This window comes from Marmota marmota, unplaced genomic scaffold (assembly GCF_001458135.2).
Source record: "Marmota marmota marmota unplaced genomic scaffold, marMar, whole genome shotgun sequence".
Classification (NCBI taxonomy): Eukaryota; Metazoa; Chordata; class Mammalia; order Rodentia; family Sciuridae; genus Marmota; species Marmota marmota.
The window spans coordinates 10,291,641-10,312,984 of record NW_025999944.1 but is presented as its reverse complement, the minus strand read 5'-3'; the positions used below and the strand labels follow the sequence as shown (position 1 = coordinate 10,312,984).

General features: G+C 44.8%; 1 protein-coding gene and 1 non-coding gene across 4 annotated transcripts in view; both read right to left on the bottom strand.

Annotated features, from left to right (window-relative positions):
• Psd3 (pleckstrin and Sec7 domain containing 3) overlaps positions 1–21,344 on the bottom strand; it is a 567,268-nt gene that overhangs the window by 462,285 nt on the left and 83,639 nt on the right. For all 3 annotated transcript variants that reach the window (XM_048801652.1, XM_048801653.1, XM_048801654.1), the window contains 3 exons: positions 3,194–3,282; positions 2,689–2,825; positions 1,118–1,987 (listed from right to left, as the gene is read on the bottom strand). In XM_048801652.1, coding sequence (XP_048657609.1) covers positions 1,118–1,867 — 750 coding nt within the window. In that variant the 5' untranslated portion in view covers positions 1,868–1,987; positions 2,689–2,825; positions 3,194–3,282. The remainder of the gene's footprint in view (positions 1–1,117; positions 1,988–2,688; positions 2,826–3,193; positions 3,283–21,344) is intronic.
• Trnav-cac lies at positions 12,736–12,808 on the bottom strand. The gene has a single exon. It is a non-coding gene; the product is annotated as a tRNA-Val (tRNA).

Sequence of the window (21,344 nt, the reverse complement as noted above, 5' to 3'; positions counted from 1 at the left end):
GAGTGATGTGTGCATGAGCAGGTCAGAGAGCCACCGGGTCTGGATGAAGCGGCATCCCCCTCCCCAATTCCCTGACTTCCCTGAGAGCCCCCTCCATGCCAGTCTTCCATGTACACCACCCAGAGTCCCCTTCCTGACTCATTCCATCAACCCCAACATACACACTCACGCACAAAGTATAGCAGCATGTTCTTGCAGCTGGGTAAGAAAAGATGGAGGCATAATTGGAAACTTGGAACCCCCATTTTAAGAGTTGTACACCTGAACTCGGTGGAGAGGGTGGGCTTTGGCACCATCATGATGGGGGCGGGTCCGAGATGCAGAGACTAGTATGCTAACAAAAAGCAGCAGGACCATGATGGGAGGCAAAGCCCGGGGGAGCTGGAGTAGACCTGGAGACCATACGGAGTAGCCTTTGCCTTTCCTGATGGGAACTGGAGGCTCGTGCCCAGGGAGGCATGTCCGCTTGGTGGGGGCTGAGAATGGGAGGGAGATGTGGGCCCAGAATGTGCAGTGTTCCAGGCTGTGTTCTAGTTCTGGAAACCCCCACGGCTCACTGAAGCCTCCCTCACTGTCCACACTGTCTATCACGGAAGCAGGGTTTGCTTTTGCCCTTATCTTTTTGGAAGGAGGGAAAGGATTTGTGCCTGACCACATCTCAGTTCCCTTGTCTGAAACTGCCCTTGTGGTGATGAGGACTAATGAGCTATGAGAAAGCACCCAGCATGATGGCGGGTACCTCAGAGGGCCTCCAACATGTCTGTGTCCCTCCTTGCCCTTCCCCTGGTCTTCCCCTATAACGTAGGCATTTCCTTATCCAACTTTTATCCCCACTTCTTTGGCAGAGATCTTGGGAAACAGTAAATCATTGTCTCTTTCCAAATGGAAGGTTGCCAGGGGCTGGGAAGGTGGCAGAGCCCCCAGGAAAGAGCCCAGACCAGGCCGGGGAGGGCTGAGGCTGGGGGGCACCTCTGCTGTCCATATGCAGGTCCTCCACAGCAGAGGGAGACTCAAGGTCAGGACTGGGAGCCACAGAGGGCACGGCTGTCCCGGTCTCCATCTCCTCTGCTGAAGGAGCAGCTAGAGTCTGGGGATTTAGGCTCACACAGATTCTTACCTTGAGAGGTGGAGCCGCAGGTGGGGCCGGGGAGCTTGTGCTGATCTGAAGAGCCGGGCAGTATCTGTGGAGCTGTGCCCTTGTTGCCAGCACCGTGGTGCCAGCCTCCTCTCCACAGCTCTGTGGGAGCCCCTGATAGGTGGCAGCACCTCTCCTCAGCCCAGCCCTTTCACCCCTGTCGACAGTGTGGGCCCAGGTGGCCTGTGGAGTCGAGCCTCCCGAGGTGTTCCTGGCCGGGGCGTCCATGCCCCACAGGTCCTGGGGTGCAGAAGAGACAGGCCAGTGCTTCCAGCCCATGCGGGGACTGCTGCTTCCATCGTTCATGATAGGAGCCGGGCTAGCAAGCCTGCATGACAGGGGCTGTGGGCATGCGCGGTTCCTAGAGGCAGGGGCCAGGCAGTGCCTACAACGTGGGGATCTGAGGTCCAGGTCCTGGGGTTTTGACTTTCCCTCCTCCTTCTCCTTCAGTGAACAGCAACTGAAAGCGGCTGGTTCCACTGTCCCAAGGCCGTCCCCATGCAGCAGGCTTGAAGGAGAAGCAGCTAAGCCCTGTGTGCGCCTGAGGTCCCGGCCTGCCAAGAAGTTTGTCCTGGGACTTGGGAAAATGTGTCCCTCCTCCAGGCCCCCTGGGGCTGCTGTTGAGGCTGCAGTGGCTGGAGACTGGGCGGGGAGAGCACGGTCAGGGGGGGCCTGCAGCTGGATGAAGAGGAAGGAAGTTTTCATCTGCTGTTGCTGAGGCCGCTCAGCCATTTCCTCCAAGGGGATAGGGCTGGTCCTTGCCAGGGTCGAGTTTCAGAGCTCCGTGCCCAGGGATGCAAACAGCAGCAGCTGCGGGCAGACGTGACTCAGCCTCATGGTTCCACGGAGAGCCTGAGGAAGCCAAGGGCACACCTTCAGCACCCAGGGAGGTCTCCGAGGAGGGGGTCAGGCCACGGTGTTGGCCGTGGAGTTGGACCCTGGGCCTGCGTCACAGAGTCACAGCAATGCAGAAGGATGGAGAACAACCCGGGATGGGGGACTGGGGGTGGGGGCAGGGAGACTGGCCCTCTCACCCCTGTGTGTCTAACTGAATTCCTTTTGCTTAACTGCAAGTTTCCTCATATTTGAAATGAAACCACTGTTTCACCTAATTGTCTAACCCATTATTTGGCGTCTGACCTGTGAGACACTGTGTGGTAGTATACTGTGTGAAGTATACTTTTAATCTGCTTTGTCTGTATTTTTCCCCTTAATACCTTTAAGGCCTCTCTGGTAAAGAATGTAACAGACAGCGATAAACAATGTGAATGTCTGCACCGAGGAGCTCCACTCTGAAGGCTGGTTACTTAGGAACTCTCCAGGAGGAGCAACAGTGGCCCATCAAAATACCAGCTTCTATGGTTGCTGTTGCCCATGGGAAGGTATTAAGAGGTGGGGGCTTCAAGGGGTGATTAGGTCATGAAGGCCCCTTCCCTCGTGAATGGGTTTAAAGTGCTTATAAAAGAGGCTTCATGCATTGTTCAGTAGCTTGTCTTTCTGCCATCCACCATGTGAGCAGGCGGCCCTTCTACCCTCTACCCAGAGGCTGGCACCTTGATCTTGCACTTCCCGGCTTCCAGAACTGCGAGAAATAGATTTCCATTCTTCACAGATGACTCGGTCTGTAGTATTTTGTTATAGCAGCATGAAACAGACCAAGGCACTTAGTGTCACCAAAAACGAAATAAAACTGGAAAAGAGACAAGAAAAAAGAAGAGAAAAAAAACTATATACAGGTTACAAATTAGTCTAGAGTTTTTTTTAATTATTATTTTTTTAGTTGTAGTTGGACACAATACCTTTATTTATTTTTATGTGGGGCTGAGGATCGAACCCAGTGCCTCATACTACCCAGGTAAGCACTCTGCCACTGAGCCACAACCCCAGCCCTAGAAGTTTTTTTTTTTTTTTTTTAAGATATTTTATCCTTTTTTACTTGTGAGAATAATAGCAGTCCTTTTTTTTTTAAATGGGGATTATTTCTTTCTAGCATAGTTTGACAGATCATTGAAAAGTGTAATAGGAGAGAAGTAAGATGAAAGGAAGAAAAGAACTCACCTGCAAATTCAGTTGAGTAATTCACTTTCTGCAGGTTTCTGTAAGCGGAATAGCTCCCGTGGTGGAAAAGGACCCTTCTGGGTCTTGTTCTGGAGGATAAAAGAAGGTGGGGGTGAGAAAATTCTTGTCTTCATCAATTTGAAACAGCTGGGCTCAAAGAGACCTGGGAAATCCTCCTCTGAGGCAAAGTGATCAGAAGGTTCCTGCTCTGTATCAGGCACCACGTGGAGCCTGGGCTGTCTCCTCTCCGTCCTGCACATGGGCAGCTTCACAGAGCAACATGGGAACTCGGGCCCTACTGCCACTGCAGGTCAGGGGGTCTTTGGAGATTCTCATATGGAGGGTGGGGGTCCTGTGTTGGCTTTCCTTTACACAGTTTTCTCATCCAAGGTGAGGGAGGCTCTGCCCCCACAAGGTAAGGAGGGCCACTGTAATCCTTTTATAGCAAACACTAACAAAGAGAAAATGTTGGTAAGACAAAACAATATCCAGATGTAATTCTGTTGATCTGGCTATACTAATTTTCAACAAAAACCCTACATGAGCAATATCTTGTCTTTTTAAAATAAGTTTCACACTCTCCTCTAAAAGAACACACTTGAACATCCTTGTCACTCAACAAGTACGAGTTTGTTGACAAATGAACTGTCGATAATGGAGGAGCCACGTCTTCCAACAGCACCTGATTCCAGAGGCAGGAACCAGCATTCTGCTTTGCTCTGAGGTGCCTGTGATGGCAGGTGCCCAGTTTAGCCAGCAGGGCATGGCCTGGGGACGCAGGCGGCCCAGGTATGCAAAGCCCTCTATTCCTTCTTACTACAAAGGGCCCCAAGGAGGCGAGGCCCCTAAAGGGATCTCAGACAAGAAAGTGCCCCTCAACTTCCTCATAAATTTCCAACTGGAAGTTCCAGCCTCCACCTGGTGGGGATGTGACCAGGACCCTTCCTTCTTTCCTTCTTTTTACTTGTGAGCTTATTGCACTGGAGATCATGGCTAAGTATTTAGTTTCTCAGTTGGGTAGCCGAGAGTGCAAGGAAACGGTGGGTGACACTAGAGAGTCGACAGGAGGGTTGACTTGGAGGACACACGTAGACATCTGTTTGAGATGCCCTTAAATAGGAGGATGTATATTAGGGCGTTGGGGTTCAGTATGAAAAGTGGGGGTGAGAAGCATGGGTTGCAGCTGTGGTGTGAAAGGCATAGTGAGGGCTGGGGATGTGGCTCCAGCCGTAGCATGCTCGCCTGGCATGTGTGCGGCCCGGGTTCGATCCTCAGCACCGCATACAAAGATGTTGTGTCTGCCGAAAAAACTAAAAAATAAATATTAAAATTCTCTCTCTCTCTCTCTTAAAAAAAAAAAAAAGAATGGCATAGTGATTGGAAGTGGGCACTTTGGTGCCAGATAGACATTTCTCTGAGTCCAGCTTTCATTGAGGACTGTGTGACCTTAGGAAAATCATTAACCTTTCTGATGATTGTTTTATTAAGATCAGGCAACATTTCCCCCGCCCCCACACATATACATTCTCTCTCTCTCTCTCTCTCCTTTCTCTCTCTCTCTCTCTCTCTCTTTCTCTCTGCACTGGGGATTGAGCCCAGGGGTGGTTAACCACTGAGTCACAGCCTCAGTCCTTTTTATTTTCTGAGTCAGGATCTAAGTTGCCTAGGACCTCCTGAAGTTGCTGAGGCTGACCTTGAACTTGTGATCCTCCTGTCTCAACCTCTGGAGCCACTGGGATTATAGGTATGTGCCCCCATGTCTAGCCAGTATCTATTACACAGGATTGTTGTGAGGATTAAGTGGAGGTACATTTAGAGGGTTTATGTAATCCAGTGGTCTGGAACATAATCGGTTCTCAATAAATATTAGCTACTTTTTGAATTTATACCCACACATTTTTGAGACCTTAGGAAAATTGGTTCTTGGAAGAATTGGAGTTACATATACATCTATATTTATATTTATTCACATGCAGTAGGTAATCCTATGCCTGTTTTTATGCTTTCTGTCTGATGGGTAAGTGTCTAAGAATTGAGGAATTATTGGGAATTTGGAAGAGTCAGCCCTGCATTTGGGATTTAGGAAATATGGGCTTGAATTCTGGAGTAACCACCTATTAACTGTGACTCACAACAAGTCTCTGAACTTCAGTAGATTGACTTGTAAAACAACAAAATAAATTTCTACCTTACAGAATTGTTTCACAAGTCAAATGGGATAATCTGGATAGCAGTGCTACACACTCACACACACACACATACACACACATACACGTATACAAACATATAAATAATTAGGTCCTTAAATTGTGATATGTGTTGTTGTAGTAATATTATTACTGCTAATCTTAAACTAAATCATTGCTCGATTTCTCTGACTTCTCAGGTTTTATTGTTCTAAAAGGATTCTGGATTGACTTCCTATGTTTCCACCCCTACCCTACAAGTCATAAAATGTGATGCAAACAACAGATAATTTAAACTGTACTCAATTTTGCTAATGATTTCTTCTCATCACGAGTGCAGGGGAGCTAGAGTAGCTTCTTTAAGGCCACACAGAGTGAAGTATATGATGCTTCCTCCAGGGCTGGCTCTTTGCATTCCTGTTGACAACAGGACCTAATACAACAGGTGCCCAGCCTTCCTGTTGCTAAAGCTGGGTGCCCTGGTGCTCTGCCTTCTCTAGGGTTGTTTCTCTAATGTTTTCAAGAGCTTCCTTGATTCAAGATTGTACAAAAATTAGTATTTGGCTAGTCGTGGTGGCACATGCCTGTAATCCCAGCGACTTGGGAGGCTGAGTCAGGAGATTTGCAAGTTCCAGGCCAGCCTCAGCAAAGTATCTATCTCAAAATAAAAAAATAAAAAGGGATGAAGCTCAGTGTACAGCGCCCCCTGGGTTCAATCCCCAGTACTGCAAGAAAGAAAAGAAAAAAAGAAGGTATCTTATCAAGATGTGTTGCTTGAATGGATGAAAATGAATTCTCCCCAAAACGTGGTAGTTGCAGAGAACAAGTGTTAGATGCCCAAGTCCCAGGAAACCCCCAGGATTCCTGAAAACATTCCTTTCAGAGTTTTAAGTCATCCATTCTCTCAGAAGGTGGAGCCCACCACTCTCTGTCCCTCACAGTCACATTCAGAGCCTCTGGAGCCACTGGCTATGACCTGTTGAGAATTCACAACCTGATAGGAAGGAAAGGTGGTGGTAACCACAGTTCCACCTGCTAGAAGGATTGTGTTTGGATAACAAGCTGCAGTCTGAGTCAAGAAAAAATGAAAAACATGGCAGAGTTGGGACTGGGCCCTGGGTTTAGGGGAGATCTGGGTGGAAGTGAAAGCTGAGCAGCTGGGGAGGTGTGAAGGGCAAAGGAGGAGGAGGCTCATTCGGGGAAAGTCTGTGGGGTCTGACGGAAACAGAAGCTGGGATAGCCGTAATGCCCATATTAAGCCCTGAGTATTCTGACTTGTACCTTAGCAAATAGGCTTCAAGATGTTCCAGGGTATTCTATCGACTGCTCAGTCAGTAGAACCTTCAGGGGTTAGCATAGTTTCTTGCACTAGGGAAATCTGTGTCATAGTGAGCTGGATGTAATAGTGATGTAACATGAGGGCGATGAAGGTAACAGCTACAGTATTAGTCCATTTGTGCTGCTATAACAAAATACCACGGCTCCTTCGACTTAAAAACAACCAACATTTACTTCTCACATTTCCAGAGGCTGGGAAATCCAAGATCAAGGTGCCAGCATATTCACAAGAGCTGCCTCTCACCTCATGTGGAGAAGAGGTGAGTGTCTCTCTTGAGCCTTTTAATCCATGTATAAGGATGCTGGTCTATGACCTAGTTACCCCATAAAGGCCCCAACTCCTAATATCATCAACTTGGGAATGAAGTTTTCCACATTTTACATAAATTGCTTCTAATCCTAAGAAGCAGATAAATATTAGCATCTCTGTCTTTAATACATGGACACTAAAGTCTGCAGAAGGTAAACTATTTGCCCCAGGTAGCATAGAAATTAAGCTGATGCCCCCGCCCCTGAATCTTTCAGGCTCAGAAGTCTATCTTCCCATGAGCCCACGTTGCTTCCCAATTAGTGTATTTAGGAGCCGGCCGGATCTGTTACAAATGGAGGTTAACAAAAAGAAAACTTTTCTCATCCTCTCCAAGGGCACATGGTCCTCTCCACTCCTCCACCTCATGCTTTTTCCACTGACTCCTTGGGACCATTTCGGCCTCACCCCAGCTCATTTCACAGGAGATGACACCATGTCAGATGGTCCCCTTGTGATTATTACTGGCAGCAAAGCCAGATGGGCAAACCTGGGAAACATTCTAGCGAGAGTCTTCAAGTTCCATGCTGTTTCTATTTCCTTTTCGGCCCCTACCCACACCCCATGCACACACTGGCACATTCTGAGGGACTCTTTGTATTTCGAGCTGATATGTACCCACCCTGGCATCCGATCACACAGGCGGACTGCTTTTGAAGTAAATGGAAAAAGTTCTGGAATAGACAAGAGCATCAGGCTGCGGGAAGCTTAAGTGCTCTGTTGTGTGTCATGTACAGATGGCCTTTCTCCTGTTCACGGCCTCTGTAGCCCTCCCCGACAAGGCAGCCAGGGACCTGCGTCCTCAGAGCCAGGCCAGAGCCCGCTCCCCTTCACCAGTGGGGCGGGCCAGGGTGGGCTGCTGGGCTGCAGAGATGGATGTGAGTGTGAGGAGTGAGCTCTGTGGTTTCTGCTGAGCGACCCAAGCTCAATCTCCTTCCCCAGCCTCTAATGGCCCCTAGATTGTCCCTCGGTGACATCATCTCCACCTTGTTGTGAGTTTCCTGGAAGCGGCCTTCACAAAACTTGATTAGATGAATCGGAATGACTTCTAAGAGCACATTTTATGAGTCCTCGGAGGAGACAATGGCCCCTTCTGTTGCACTGGGTAATGGCTGCACTTTTATCAGTGCTCCCCTGAGCCAAGTCTTCCCATTTGCTATTCAATTTAGTCCTTACAAGGCCATAGGGATGAAGAAACAGAGGCCCAAGGTCACGGACAAGAGGCAGAGCCAGCACTCAAGCCCCTTTTATCCTAATTCTAAGCTGGGCTCTGAACTGTCTCTACTCCCTCTGAATGCCTCTCAGGGACACACCTGTCCCCATTCTCCAGCTCCTCTGGGCTCCTCATTGCTTTCTCCAGCCCAACCAATGGATCTTTTTTAAAAACATATTTTATTATTAATTTGTTCTTTTGAGTTATATATGACAGTAGAGTGTATTTTGACATATCATACATACATGGAGTATAACTTTCCATTCTTGTGGTTGGTAGTACATAATGTGGAGTTTCACTGGTGCATATTCATGTGTAAACACAGGAAAGTGATGTCCGATTCATTCTCCTGTCTTTCCCATTCCCTTTCTCCCTCTTTTCCCTTCATTCCCTTTTTGTCTAATCCAATGAACTTCTGTTCTTACCTCCACCCCTCTCATTGTGAGTTAGCATCCACATATCAGAGAGGACTTCTGGCCTTTGGTTTTGGGGATTGGCTTATTTGACTTAGCATGAGAGTCTCCAGTTCCATCCATTTAATTTCATTCTTCTTTATAGCTGAGTAATATCCATTGGTTATATACACCATGCTTTCTTTATCCATTCATATGTTGAAGGGCATCTAGGTTGTTTCCATAGCTTAGCTATTGTGAATTGAGCTGCTATAAACATTGATGTGGCTGCATCACTGAAGTCTGCAGATTTTAAGTCCCTTGGGTATGTACTGAGGAGTGGGATAACTAGGTAGTTCCATTCTGAGTTTTCTGAGAAATCTCCGTACTGCTTTTCAGAGTGGTTGCACCAATTTACAGTCCCACCAGTAATGCAGGAGGGTACCTTTTTCCTCACATCCTTGCCAACATTTGTTGTTACTAGTATTCTTTTTTTTTTTTAATACCAGGGATTAAACGCAGGGGTACTCACATCCCCAGCCCTATTTTATATTTTATTTAGAAACAGGGTCTCTCTGAGCTGCTTAGGGCCTTGCTTTTGCTGAGGCTGGCTTTGAACTCATGATCCTCTTGCCTCAGCCTCCTGAACCACTGTGCCACTGTGCCTGTGTGTGTCACCATGCATGTATTCTTGATAATCACTATTCTGACTGCAGTGAGATGAAATCACAGTATAGCTTTAATTTGTATTTTTCTAATTGCTAGATATTTGAACATTTTTTCATGTATTTCCAGCCAACTGATTCTATAACTACTGCTACCTCGGTCTTCTAAGACCCCAACACAATCTGGCTTACTCCCATGGTAGCCATTGTCTCCAGGGTAAAGACCAACTTCACTGCCAGTGGTTTGCCTGAATATTTCAACTTTTTCAGTCTTTTTCAACTTTTCTCTTCCCATGTGATTTCACCTCAGTTAAGCACACAAGTTAAGGTGTGCTCCCCAGACTCCCTGTGCTAAGCCAGTTCTCAATCCATTCTGGACCCCTCTCTTCTTTCTCCCTAACCAAATGCTGCTGCCTTCTGGGTGCTGTCCAAATCCCACTAACTCTACAAGAGCGTCACCAGCCAGTCTCGTTAATCTTCCCCTTTCTAGTACTTTCTGACAGCAACATTTATTTTGATGTCAGATATTATTCCCTATGAAGAGCATAGGTAAGAGAGAAAGAGCAAAGACAGGCAGGAGAAAACTCTCTAACAGCTTTAGAAAATTTCTTTTTTCTAAACTCAGTCTTAATCTCAAAAACCATCCAAAATATTTTGATGTTGAAACTCTTCTCCTGGAAGTCAAACATTTGGTTTCATTATTCGCTCTGATCAGAACTGCATGTTGGTAATTTTTTATGTTGACCAGACAACAAAATTCACTGAAACAGTATCAGAATGCGACAAATTCAACAATGGGACTGGAATGGTAGGTGTCTGATACACTGACTGGCACAGTAAAGCAGGTTCAAATAGAAGTGAGGAAGTTTTTATCAGGCTTTCAATAGAACAAGAATTAAACACAAGTTCTGAGAACCCTGTTTTCATACTGCAGTAGCACTTTCCTTGGATGATGACCTGGTGGGAATGCTTTGACATTAAAAAAAAAAATGATCCTCAGCTACTCTCAGGTATTTACCTCTTTGGCTGTGTACCCTAATTTCTGAATGATCCACAAGCCAAGAGCCAGTTCAGTATTAAACACAATTTCTGTCCCAAGAAAGCCATGATGTAGTCCCTTGGGCAAAAAGAAAGGAGAAGTCTAGACTCTAATAAAGGCCTGATAATATCTCACTTGTCCAAAATAGATACCTTAAACTGGTTATAGATTTTTGGGGTTCTGTTGTACTTTTATTTTTTGGTGCTGGGGATCAAACCCAGGCCCTCACACACGTTAATGAAGTGTTCCACCATGGAACTACATCCACAGCCCTGCTACGCTTCTTGAAATGTGCCAACCCCTGGAGAAAGCTGAAGACTCTGGTTTGGGAAAGAGTATCCAAAGAAAGGTCCCCTAGACTGGGTTGTAGACTGGGTTCTGGCCTCACTCCTCAGATGTGGAAATCCAACTGCCATATATAAGACATAAAAGTATCTGCCTCAACCCAGAGGGTGGCTGAATAATTGCGACATTAGGACAAAGGAGGAGAGTTTGAGTACTGCGGGTCTCATTCAAGATGAAACAAACTGATGGAACAATGGTGTGTCTGACATCAGTAGAACACACGTCATTGCCATGAAGTGACTCAAGTTCCTATTTTGACAAGTGTTGCTGACCACCTGTGTTTGCCAGGCACTGTGAGTGCCATACCTCAGAGTTTGCAGAGGTGTCACAGTGAGTGTCCAGAAAAAGCGAAAAAAAAAAAAAAAAAAAAAAATATATATATATATATATATATATANAAAAGAGATATATATATATATATATATGTTTGAAAGTTTCTTTAGTCAAGTAAGTTTTGGAAATGGGGAGTCAGAGTTAAGCTGGTTTCTTGACTGCAGGACTTTCCAGAGCCTTTAATATGGTAACTACATACCATGAATCTTCAAGAAGGGAGTTCACTCGTCCATGTTTCTTTAAGACCTTTGACCCATTGTGTTCATCTACAACTAAAAAAAGAAAATGAGGCTAATCAATCACGCACTGAAATCTATAAAACTGTGGGCCAAAGAAACCTTTTCTCTTTATAAGTCGATCACCTCTGCTATTATTACAGTTCCTGAGAGGTGGCTGACACATTCTGAGAGGAGAAAGTCCACAATAACCCTCATAGCTTGGTGCAAGTGGTTTTCTCACGTTTCTTCCTTATAGACTGCCCAGGTCCAGCAGCTCTGGACATGGGGTAGTGGTGGTAAGAGGAGAGGATGGACCACAGCAGGCGAGGGACAGATTTTAGCAGCACCCAACATCCTGGGTAAACTCAACAAAAGTCTAGAAGGTGGGAAGCTAAAGGTTCTGTAGCAGCCCTGGTTTATTGGACTCAGTGTTTATAATGGTAGCTGGACAGTTTTCCTTTAGTCTTTTAAAATCTTGAAGTACAATAATGATTTTAAACATAAAAAAACAAAACAAAACACCAGTTTCATCCTTTCTAGCTTCTCCTTATTACAAATATTTAGGTCTTAAAAAAAAAAAAAACCCTAGCAAGTAAGCACACACGTGGCTGTGCTTGCTGCTTGTTTGTTTTGCATTAAGCATTAGGAAAGAAACCAGTAACACTCTTTAAAAAATCCAACCAAGCAGAAAATTGGGAAGAGCCGTGGCTGCAGAGACAGTGTGCTCGGGATGCAGATGCATTCTCCTCTGCCCTAGGTGCTCTGTTCTCTGGGTTACAGAGGGAGGCCTGTGTGAGAGGCCGGCAGGAACCATGTTCCAGAAAGAGACCGGAGGGAGAGGCAGTTAGCTTATTTGTCTTAAAAGCAGCTCCTCAAAGGCTTTGGGTCTTCTGTTTCTAATGAGTCATGCTCCCCTGGTGTGGGCAGGCCCTGGCCTTGAAGAGGGAACTCCCTGCCTCTGTCATTTCCTGATGGAGGGATCTCGGGCGAGTCACTTGGGCTTTTTGATCTTCATTTTCTCACTTATGGTGACAACTAATAACGTCTGCTTTGCAGCACTGAAGCAAAAACTAAAGGAGACGATATGTAAGAAAGCAGGGTATAGGATGAATATTGCCATGTCTGTGTGGGTTATTTTTCTCAACAGATGGCTTTACTCGAGATTACAAAATATCTTGGACAGGCATGTCCTCCTGGGTGATTCTGACTAACCTGAATCTTAAGGGATAAATAGGAATTAGGTGGTTAGGGAGGAGGCGAGAGGGCATTACAAAGAAACCACGAGATCTGCAGTCTGCAGGGCAGGCCTGGGCTCGAAGACTTGGGGAGACAGGGGTGGGCAGAGCAGAGCCCCAGGTGGTTTGGCTCAGTCATATGAAGCATACGGTTTGAGGCAGGCAGTGGCAAGGACCGGGAAGGCGTTATATGTCTTGTTAGAAGTTTGGATGTTGTATCTAGAACAGTGTTTGATCTATTGCATTTGGGATTTTTTTTTTTTTTTGGAGTGGGGGGTGCTGGGGATTGAACCCAGGGCCTTGTGTGTGTGAGGCAAGCACTCTACCAACTGAGCTACATCCCCAGCCCCCACATTTGGTGAATTTTTAAAAAAACTTATATGTTTGAAAGTTTCTTTAGTCAAGTAAGTTTAGGAAATGGTGAGTCAGAGTTAAGCTGGTTTCTTGACTGCAGGACTTCCCAGAGCCTCTAATATGCTAACTGCGAACCATGAATCTTCAAGAAGGGAGATTCACTCCTCCATGTTTCTTTAAGACCTTTGACCACAGGATCTTTTCATGAACCCTACTATCTTTTGCGCTCCTCTGCTCAAAGATTTCCATTTCTTTCTGCACACACTGGGAAATGTTGTAGCCTTGGGGAAACCAGGGTAGGGTTACTACCTGTATGTGCTTATAAATGTCACCATGGCTTTGCCGGCTGGTCCTGATCTCTCCTATGCTCACCAAAGCCACAGCGTCTTCCCCTCCTGGGATGAACTTGAGAGAAGGGAGGAAGTCCCACCTGGAGGCTGACCTCTGTGAAATTCCTTTTACTAGAATTATTTTTATAATTTTTTTTTTGAGAGAGAGAGAGAGAGAGAGAGAATATCTTTTTTATAGATGGACACAACACAATGCTTTTATTTTTTTTTAATGTGGTGCTGAGAATTAAACCCAGGTCCCACCTGTGTCAGGCGAGCGCTCTACCACTGAGCCACAATCCCAGCCCAACTAGAATTATTTTGATACCTTCCCATTCACTGCTCTGTTACCTCAAGATAAACCCCTGACTTCGGCAGGCTGCAGACCCTGCTCATATCACCAAATCCTTTCATGCATCACTACCACATCCTGTGTGTCAGAGTCACTGGAAATTTTTGGATTAAAGGACAACATCTGAATTAAATATCCATTTAAAAGCCTTTGCGAGAGGCGGGCCTCCATTCAATGCCTTTCTTTCTCCATGGCTCATTCCTCCTGGTACTTGGGGAGACGTTTTTGGCCTCTCCCTTTTTTTTTTCCAGGTACTTTGGGTGGAATTAATTTTTGTTTGTTTTTAAAAACCATCTCTCAAATCTGCATGGCTATTTTTGAAGTTTTTTTGAAACTTGTAGCTACTTGAATCACTTTTTCCGGGCACTCTTTCAATCCAGATAATTCCAAGGAGCTGGGTCTTAGAGCTTCAGAGCTGGCGCACACATGGCTGGCTCTCCCAGTCTAAGGCAATCTGATTGGGGAGGAGTAAGAGGGCTGCTTGTGTTTAAAAATAGCTGCCTGGATTTGGGAGGCTTTTTCCAATTAGTGTGGAAAGATATTTTCAGGCCTTATTAGCCCCCAAACCATAAACTATAAATGTTTTATAGCTTGTGGGTGTAAATATATTCTGAAATAATCTGGGACATTTGTTTGACAATCATGATAATTTGGACATGAAAAGCCCAGGGCTGAACTGTTTGATTAAGTTAACTATTGCTATTTCTTAACAAGTAAAAGAATTACTATCTATAACTTACTACAACCATATGTCTATATAGTCCTTTTTTTCTTCTCAAAGAATGCATGTATCTGCTGGATCATTTTATCCCCCCAAGAACTTTGCTTCCAAGTTCTTTCTACTCCAGTCCATCTCTTAATATTGTTGCTAGGGATCTTTGCTCATAAAACAGATCCAAGCAACTTCAGGATTTTTGCTCCAAATATTTTATATTTCCCCATTTCCTATAAAGTCCGCACTTCTCGGTAGGACATTTGGTATTCCCCACAATCTGGTCTCTCACTTTCTAGCTTAATGTGCTTCTAATAACACTTGGCCACAGGAACTCCTCTATCTGCTTTGCTTTCAATAACAAACACTCAGCAAATATTTATTGGGCATCTATTATAGGCCTTGAACTGTGCTAAGTGCTGGGTCAGTGCTGGCATTATCTTCTCGTATCTTGTGGAGCATTCAATTCAGTGAGCAAGGGAGACAACATCATTAAAAAGCAAAGAATGACTTATATATGTATAAAACTATGTGCTCATATTTTCATGAGTTCCTTGAAAGAAAGCAATGGGTATAGTAACAGAGAATAACATGGGCGTGCCACTTGACCAGGGATCAGAGGACTTCCTTAAAAAGGCATCAAAGTGGATACAAGGACAGGACATATCTACCTAGAGGAAACAGCATATGTCACACCCCTGAACTAGATCTATTTGCAAAGTGGGCCAGGCAAGGTAACATCTTCACAATTCATGAGACTATGACATGGACATCTTTGGGGATGGGGGCATTATTCAGCCTGCCGCAGTCACTAACCAGAAAACTGATCATTAGATTTGAAAACCTGGAGTTCAGCGGGATGAGAAATATAATTTTGTCAGAAGACAGTTTGGATTTGGTCGAGAAGTGACTGAGAAACAAGAATGAGAGCCATAGAGACAATCCTCTGGGAAAAGTCTGCACTGACAGGTGGTAGCCTGAGTGGGTTGGGGGAGCGAGATCCTAGAGTGTCAGTATATGCCGTGACTGATCTGGTAGAGGAAGACATTGATCTTGCATGAGAACTGGAAATTGAGCTTACTAGAGAAATAGCACTGACTGGCAGTCGAGAACTCTTTCGAAGTCTGAAACCATGAATTTGGAATGAAAAAATTAATACAACTTTCTGCAGTTATGCTCAGGCATAGAAAGAAGAAGGTTGAACTCATCCACAAAGGCATGGAAGGTAAAGGAATTTATGGCACTTAAAAAAAGTGATTGGTATGGGGGAATATGGACTTAAACTTGGGCAAGAAGGCAGGCATTTGTGAAGATATTGATGGATGGTGAGAAAGTGGGCAGATCAGGATAAGACTGAAGGAGATGGTAGTGATACCTGATCACATATACTAGGAAGAGAGGAGATGGTCCATGAACTTGATGTTGGCATGGGGGGGTTTAGAGGTATGGAATGGTCCAGGATGCAAAATACTGGAGTGGGTGACTGGAGTAGACAGAAAGACATGTGAAGAAAAGACACTGAGATGGCTGGGGATTTAAGTGGCCTTTTTCTGGGAATGTTTAAGGTGTGGACAGTGTTGACTGAAGTTGGGGCAGACAGGAAGACTGAGAAGTGGGAACTCGAGTCTTCATCAGATGAAGAAGAGGAACGGAGATGACAGGAACAGGGGAGAGGATGGATCCAAGTCACAAGCCCCTTGAAGGGCAAAGATTTTGCAGGAAAAGAGGATGGTCTGGAGGTGACCAAGGGAACCAAAGACACCACCTTCCCTCTGGGCCCCTGGCTACATGGAGCATGAGGAAAAACCTGCCTTTGACATCTGGGGAGAAGAGTCCTCAGAAGACCACCCCATTCTAGGATGGAGGTGAAGAGAATGTCACAAGAAGCAGAGAGAGTTTATGATGTGGAGAAGTCTGAGGAGGGAATAAAATAAGCACTTGTTCAAATCACAGTGTACAGGAAAATGTGGAAGTAAACCCTTAGGGGACAGGGGTGACAGGGATGCAGGAATCTCAGTGACAACAGGGCAAAGAGAGATGAGCAGACAGTGCTGGTCCTGATGGCCTCTTAGAGGAGGAGTGACTGTGGTGGTCTGGGAGCCCCAACTTACACTGTCCCCAGGATAGAGCTCTCCCTCTAGTACCTAGCATGAATGTTCTGCTGCATCTGTGTCCTTGAAGTCTTCCACCATATTTTAGATTTTTCCACTTCTGAACTGGGACTCTAGTGACCCTCCCTTGTGAGATGCCTCTATTTCCTAGTATTTCCTATTATTCTACTTGATTCAGTCCCAAGTCTCTGCGGATTTCCACCGTCCCTAGCCGGGAGCCTTGTGCATGTGTGGTAGATGCTCTGAATAGGTGACTGAGTTCCTAGAACATCTTGTGGGGTGTGGAGGACAGGTAGTACCCGCTGTACTTTAGTCCTGGGGATGCTGAAATGAAATGAGATTAAGGTGGTTTCCTTGTTTGCTTGCATCAGAACAGACAGGGAACACGACACCAGGCTCCTCGTGGGCCAGCATCGCTGCCATTTGTGTCAGCTCAACTTTGCAGCTTTTGCAAGGGAACAGAATCCCAGTGTGCCACCAAGGTAACACGGAGCAGGAAAGATGCTTCTGTATTTGCAATACTCTCCTGATTTGAACCGTGCAATAACAACTGTAAAAACTGGAGCAAGTATGGGCACAACCTGGGGGATAATATGCAAAAATTAAAGTACAGTGTTTGTTGGGATTATTATTAATGTGTTCTGACTTTTCTTCAAGAACTAACTTGCTATTTTTTATATTATTATTCAATAGAAACACTTAAGAAAAAAATCTCAATTTTATAATAAGGTACCAACCAGTAGCCTTCATTTAGTTGCTGTTAAAAAGAACCACAGATTGAAGAAAAATATGTTGTTTCTGCCCCTGGAGAGCAAGAATACTCTTCAGGACAGAGAGGCAGCAGAGGACCTTCCCAACTGCATGCCAAAGGCCCTGGGTAGTAATGGGGGACTCTGCAGGTTGAATGCCATGGCCACAGGTGCCTCTTGTGACTTTACTGTCAAAATGCAACTAAGTAGGAAGCTGTGGAGATGACTCAGAGTGCAGCTGGGGAAACCGGGTGGGCAGTGAAGTTGCATGTGATATTAGCTTGGCATGGTCACCACCGTCAAATACTTCCCACTGCCAGTCTCCCCCTGCTCAGCCCTCATCTGCTGTCACCCTGGCACCTCCAGCTAGCCATTCCTGAGGGAATTCTGATTACACAGACATCTAAGGATGCTCAGATGCATGGGCAGTAGGGACTCCAAGTCAGACTTCCTGCCACAGGCTGCCAGGTTTGGATGACCCGGGGCATCCCCAGGATCCCCAAGTCAGAGCCGTCCTTGCCCTGAGTCCCGTATGTAGGAGAAGCTTAGTAAAAGCTAACCTATGCCAGTCTACATTCTTAGAATTCAGGTCAGGATTTCCTTTAGGGGGAGTGGGTAGTGCCTAGAGGGAGCAAGAGGAATTCCCGGAGTGGTAGTAAATTTCTCTCTAGATCTGGGTGTAATCTGAGTGAGTTCAGTTCATGCAAATTCATTGATCTGTTGTATATTTATGATAGGTACATTTTTCTGTATGTATTTAAAATTCAATAAAAAATAAGAAGGGAGAGAAGAAGGGAGGGAGGGGAGGATGAAGGAAGAGGAAAGGGAAGAGAGGAAAGCTTGATTCTAAGGCTGGATTGAGGAGCCTGACCCTGATTTAACGGGCAATTGCCTGCCAGTCCAGGTGGTTTAGCATGACAATCACCTTATTAAAGGCAGATTGATTTGGCTGCTGAGAGCAGATTAGATAGGATGAGGAAACACGGGAAGAGTTCCATGACCTAAATCTAGGTGAGGAGGACTTAGACTATATTGGGTGGACAGTGGTGATATTTAAGAGGACAGCAGTTACCATTTGTTACAGAAGGAGCCAATTTTAAGGTAAACTGCTATATAAACAAACCAATATTCAGCACTTGCATGTAGGCTGTTTTGCATATGCTTATATTTAATATCAGTTCACATGCTTGCTCTGCTTCTGTTATAATCATGCCATTATCATCTGGGGAGGGAACAGGACCACCTATTTTGTGGTGCTCAGCTTCTCAGGTAAATACCAAAGCTCTGGGACTGACCAACCTATTAGATATGTGCCATTTGCCAGGATGCAGAGAGTAAAGGCCTGGCGTGACTCATGCAGACCAACCAAATGATTGACAGCATAAGCCTTACTCTTGTGTTTTAGTTTTCAACATATCATGAAACTGTTGGTGTCAAACACTTAGCCTGCCAGATAAAACTGCTAAATATTTTAGGACCAGCTCAAAAGATAATTTAATGGCTGAATGTTTGAGATTGAAGAGACTATTGTTTTCCAGGGCACATAATGAGGATTTTAAAGATTGGATTGAACAGATTGACACTTATCTTTCTGAAAAACAATATGAAAAACATATTGGCACAGGGCCCCGAGTAGAATTTAGATTTATGCAAAACTTCCACAATTCAAAAATTAAACAAACTGAGAATGACACACATTTGTGGAAATGTAATGCAAACTAAACATTTTAGAGCTTCATCACGGAGTTCAACAGAGTGTTGATATTTAAATTCTCATTAGGCACCTCATTTAATTTCTGCATGATGATCCACTGGGCAGAAATAGATGATTCTCTGACACCCTGACTTTTTCTCAACTCCCGAGGAGAAAAACAAAGGTTTGCACTCAGAGATGAGGGAGGAATTCATTGGTTCATTAGTTTGCATAAATCTGCAATTATGTTCACAAGTAATTTGTATGTATCACACTAACTATATTTTTATTATTTAGCTTCGCTCTGATGCCAAATCACTGAAGCATTATCGAATTTTATTAAGTTCCTCACAGCTTTGGAGAATCTTAATTACAAGCCAATTCTCTGCTCATTAGCATTGACCTTGTGGCTTGTTTACTTGATTTTTTTTTTTTTTTGCCTGCCGCTCCCAAGTTTACACGCCTTTGTTTTGTAATCTACACTGTCATTGTGCCCTCTTGACCCAGAGGAGAGGCAGATGAATGGGAGCATTGATGCCAACTTCACAGCTCCTGCACATAGGTGGAGGGCCTGGATGCCCATCACTTGGCTCTGATTTCTTTGGCAACAAAGAAGGGAGAGTAGAGAAAGAAAGATGGATCAGGTGTTCAGGGCCTTCAAGGACTCCTGGTTAGGCATGTACTATGTATGTAAACATGTGTATGTGGTATGATTCACCGGACATGTGTTGAGTTCTATGTCAAGTTACAGGTTTGATCCTTCCTGGTGTCTACTGGGGTTTCTCAGCTCCTCTACTGCAGTCTTTCCTCCTCTTGAGGCTTTGTCCAGAGATGCTGGACCCCGCTCTAATCCCTGACCAACTGAGCAGAGGCTTCCTTCAACCTCTACAAGAAGAAAAGAGTAAGAGTGATCAGCAAGACGGGGTGCTCCAAGAAGGCTCAATGAGAGGAGCAGCTTCTGCTAGCAAGAAGACCAAGCAGCATTCTGTCCCTCACCTGCACAGTCTGAGCACCTGCCTGCCATGAAGGTGAGCACTCCCTGATGAGGAATGGACGCTGAAGTCGAATGATTGGGAAGTACTGGGGAACGAAGTCTACCAAACGATGCTACGTCCATGTACAAATATATCACAATACATCCCACTCCCGTATATATGCCAATGTACTAATTCTAACTGTAATCGCGATAGAAGGGAGATCAGTAGAGCAAAGCAAGTGAACGGGACAGGGAGGAGGGGAGAGAAAGGGAAGATGCTGGGGAAAGAGACTGAGCAAAAGAGGCTATGCGCATGTGCAAATATGGCATCAGGAAGCCCACCATTACGTAAAATTATAATGTAGCAGTAAGAAAAGGGAAAAGAGTTTAGGGCAAGGTGTAGGTGAGGCTCAGGGGTGGAGCCTGTGCTTGGTGTGCACAAGGCCCTGGGCTTGATCCCCAGGAACAGTAAGTAAGTAAGTAAGTACGTACGTATATATGTAAATAAATAAATAAATTAGAAAAAAATGCCAGGCATGGTGGTGCATGTCTGTAATCCCAGCAGCTCGGGAGGCTGAGGCAGGAGAATTGAGTTCAAAACCAGCCTCAGCAACTTAGTGAAGCTCTAACAACTTAGCAAGACCCTGTCTCTAAGTAAAATATCAAAAGGGCTAGGGATGTGGCTCAGAGGTTAAGCACCCCTGGGTTCAATCCAAACACTAATATCACCATTACCAAATAATAAATAAATAAGTAGGAGTTGAAGATACATGTTTACTTCACACAGTTGATAATAAATCTATCACATTCACTGCTCTTGTGGTTATGCAGGAAACTGAATTATAAAAAGTTCAAATTTTTAAAAAGCAAGCAAAATTACTATTTATCTATTCTTTTTTAAAAAATTCAACTTTTTAGTGTTTTTATGCTTTGTGTGCCATGAATAGCATATATTGGAATTTTTTCCTTCACATGGTAAGCTCCCGGTTTTATTGTGCTTTTAACTTGTGAGATGATCCCATTTATACGCATTGTGCTTGTTGATATATTTGGACTTGTTTCTACCACTTGATTATTTTCATTTGACCTACTTTGTCTATGCTTCTTTTGCCTTCTTCCTTGCCTTTAAAAAATTAATAAGATTTTTATTTTTTATTATTATTATTTTTTAATCTTCTGGCTTGGAGGCTAAATATTCTGTTACATTTTTTTTTCCTATGGGTTTCCTTGAAATTTGCAGAAATAGGCCCAGTTGTAATCAAGATCTCAATCTTCTCCCCAAAGCCCAGGATCCTCGGAATGCTTTATTCCACAACTGGACCCAGGACTTGGTTTTCTAACTTACTGGCTGCATTCCTTCTCGTGTCTCAGATCACCTCTGGAATCGCTCCTCGTCTTGAACTAGATCCCTTAGACGTTCCCTAAGTGGGGACCTGCTGGTGACAACGTTCCTGTCCTCCAATGATCTAAAACAGCTGTTACTTCACTTTCATTCTTGAAACAGCTTTTCTGGGTTTTCATTTAGCTGTCGCTGATACTGTTTCACAACTGTCGGCTTCTTTTTGTGTCAAAAAGTCTCCTCTGTATAATTGTCTTATCTCTGT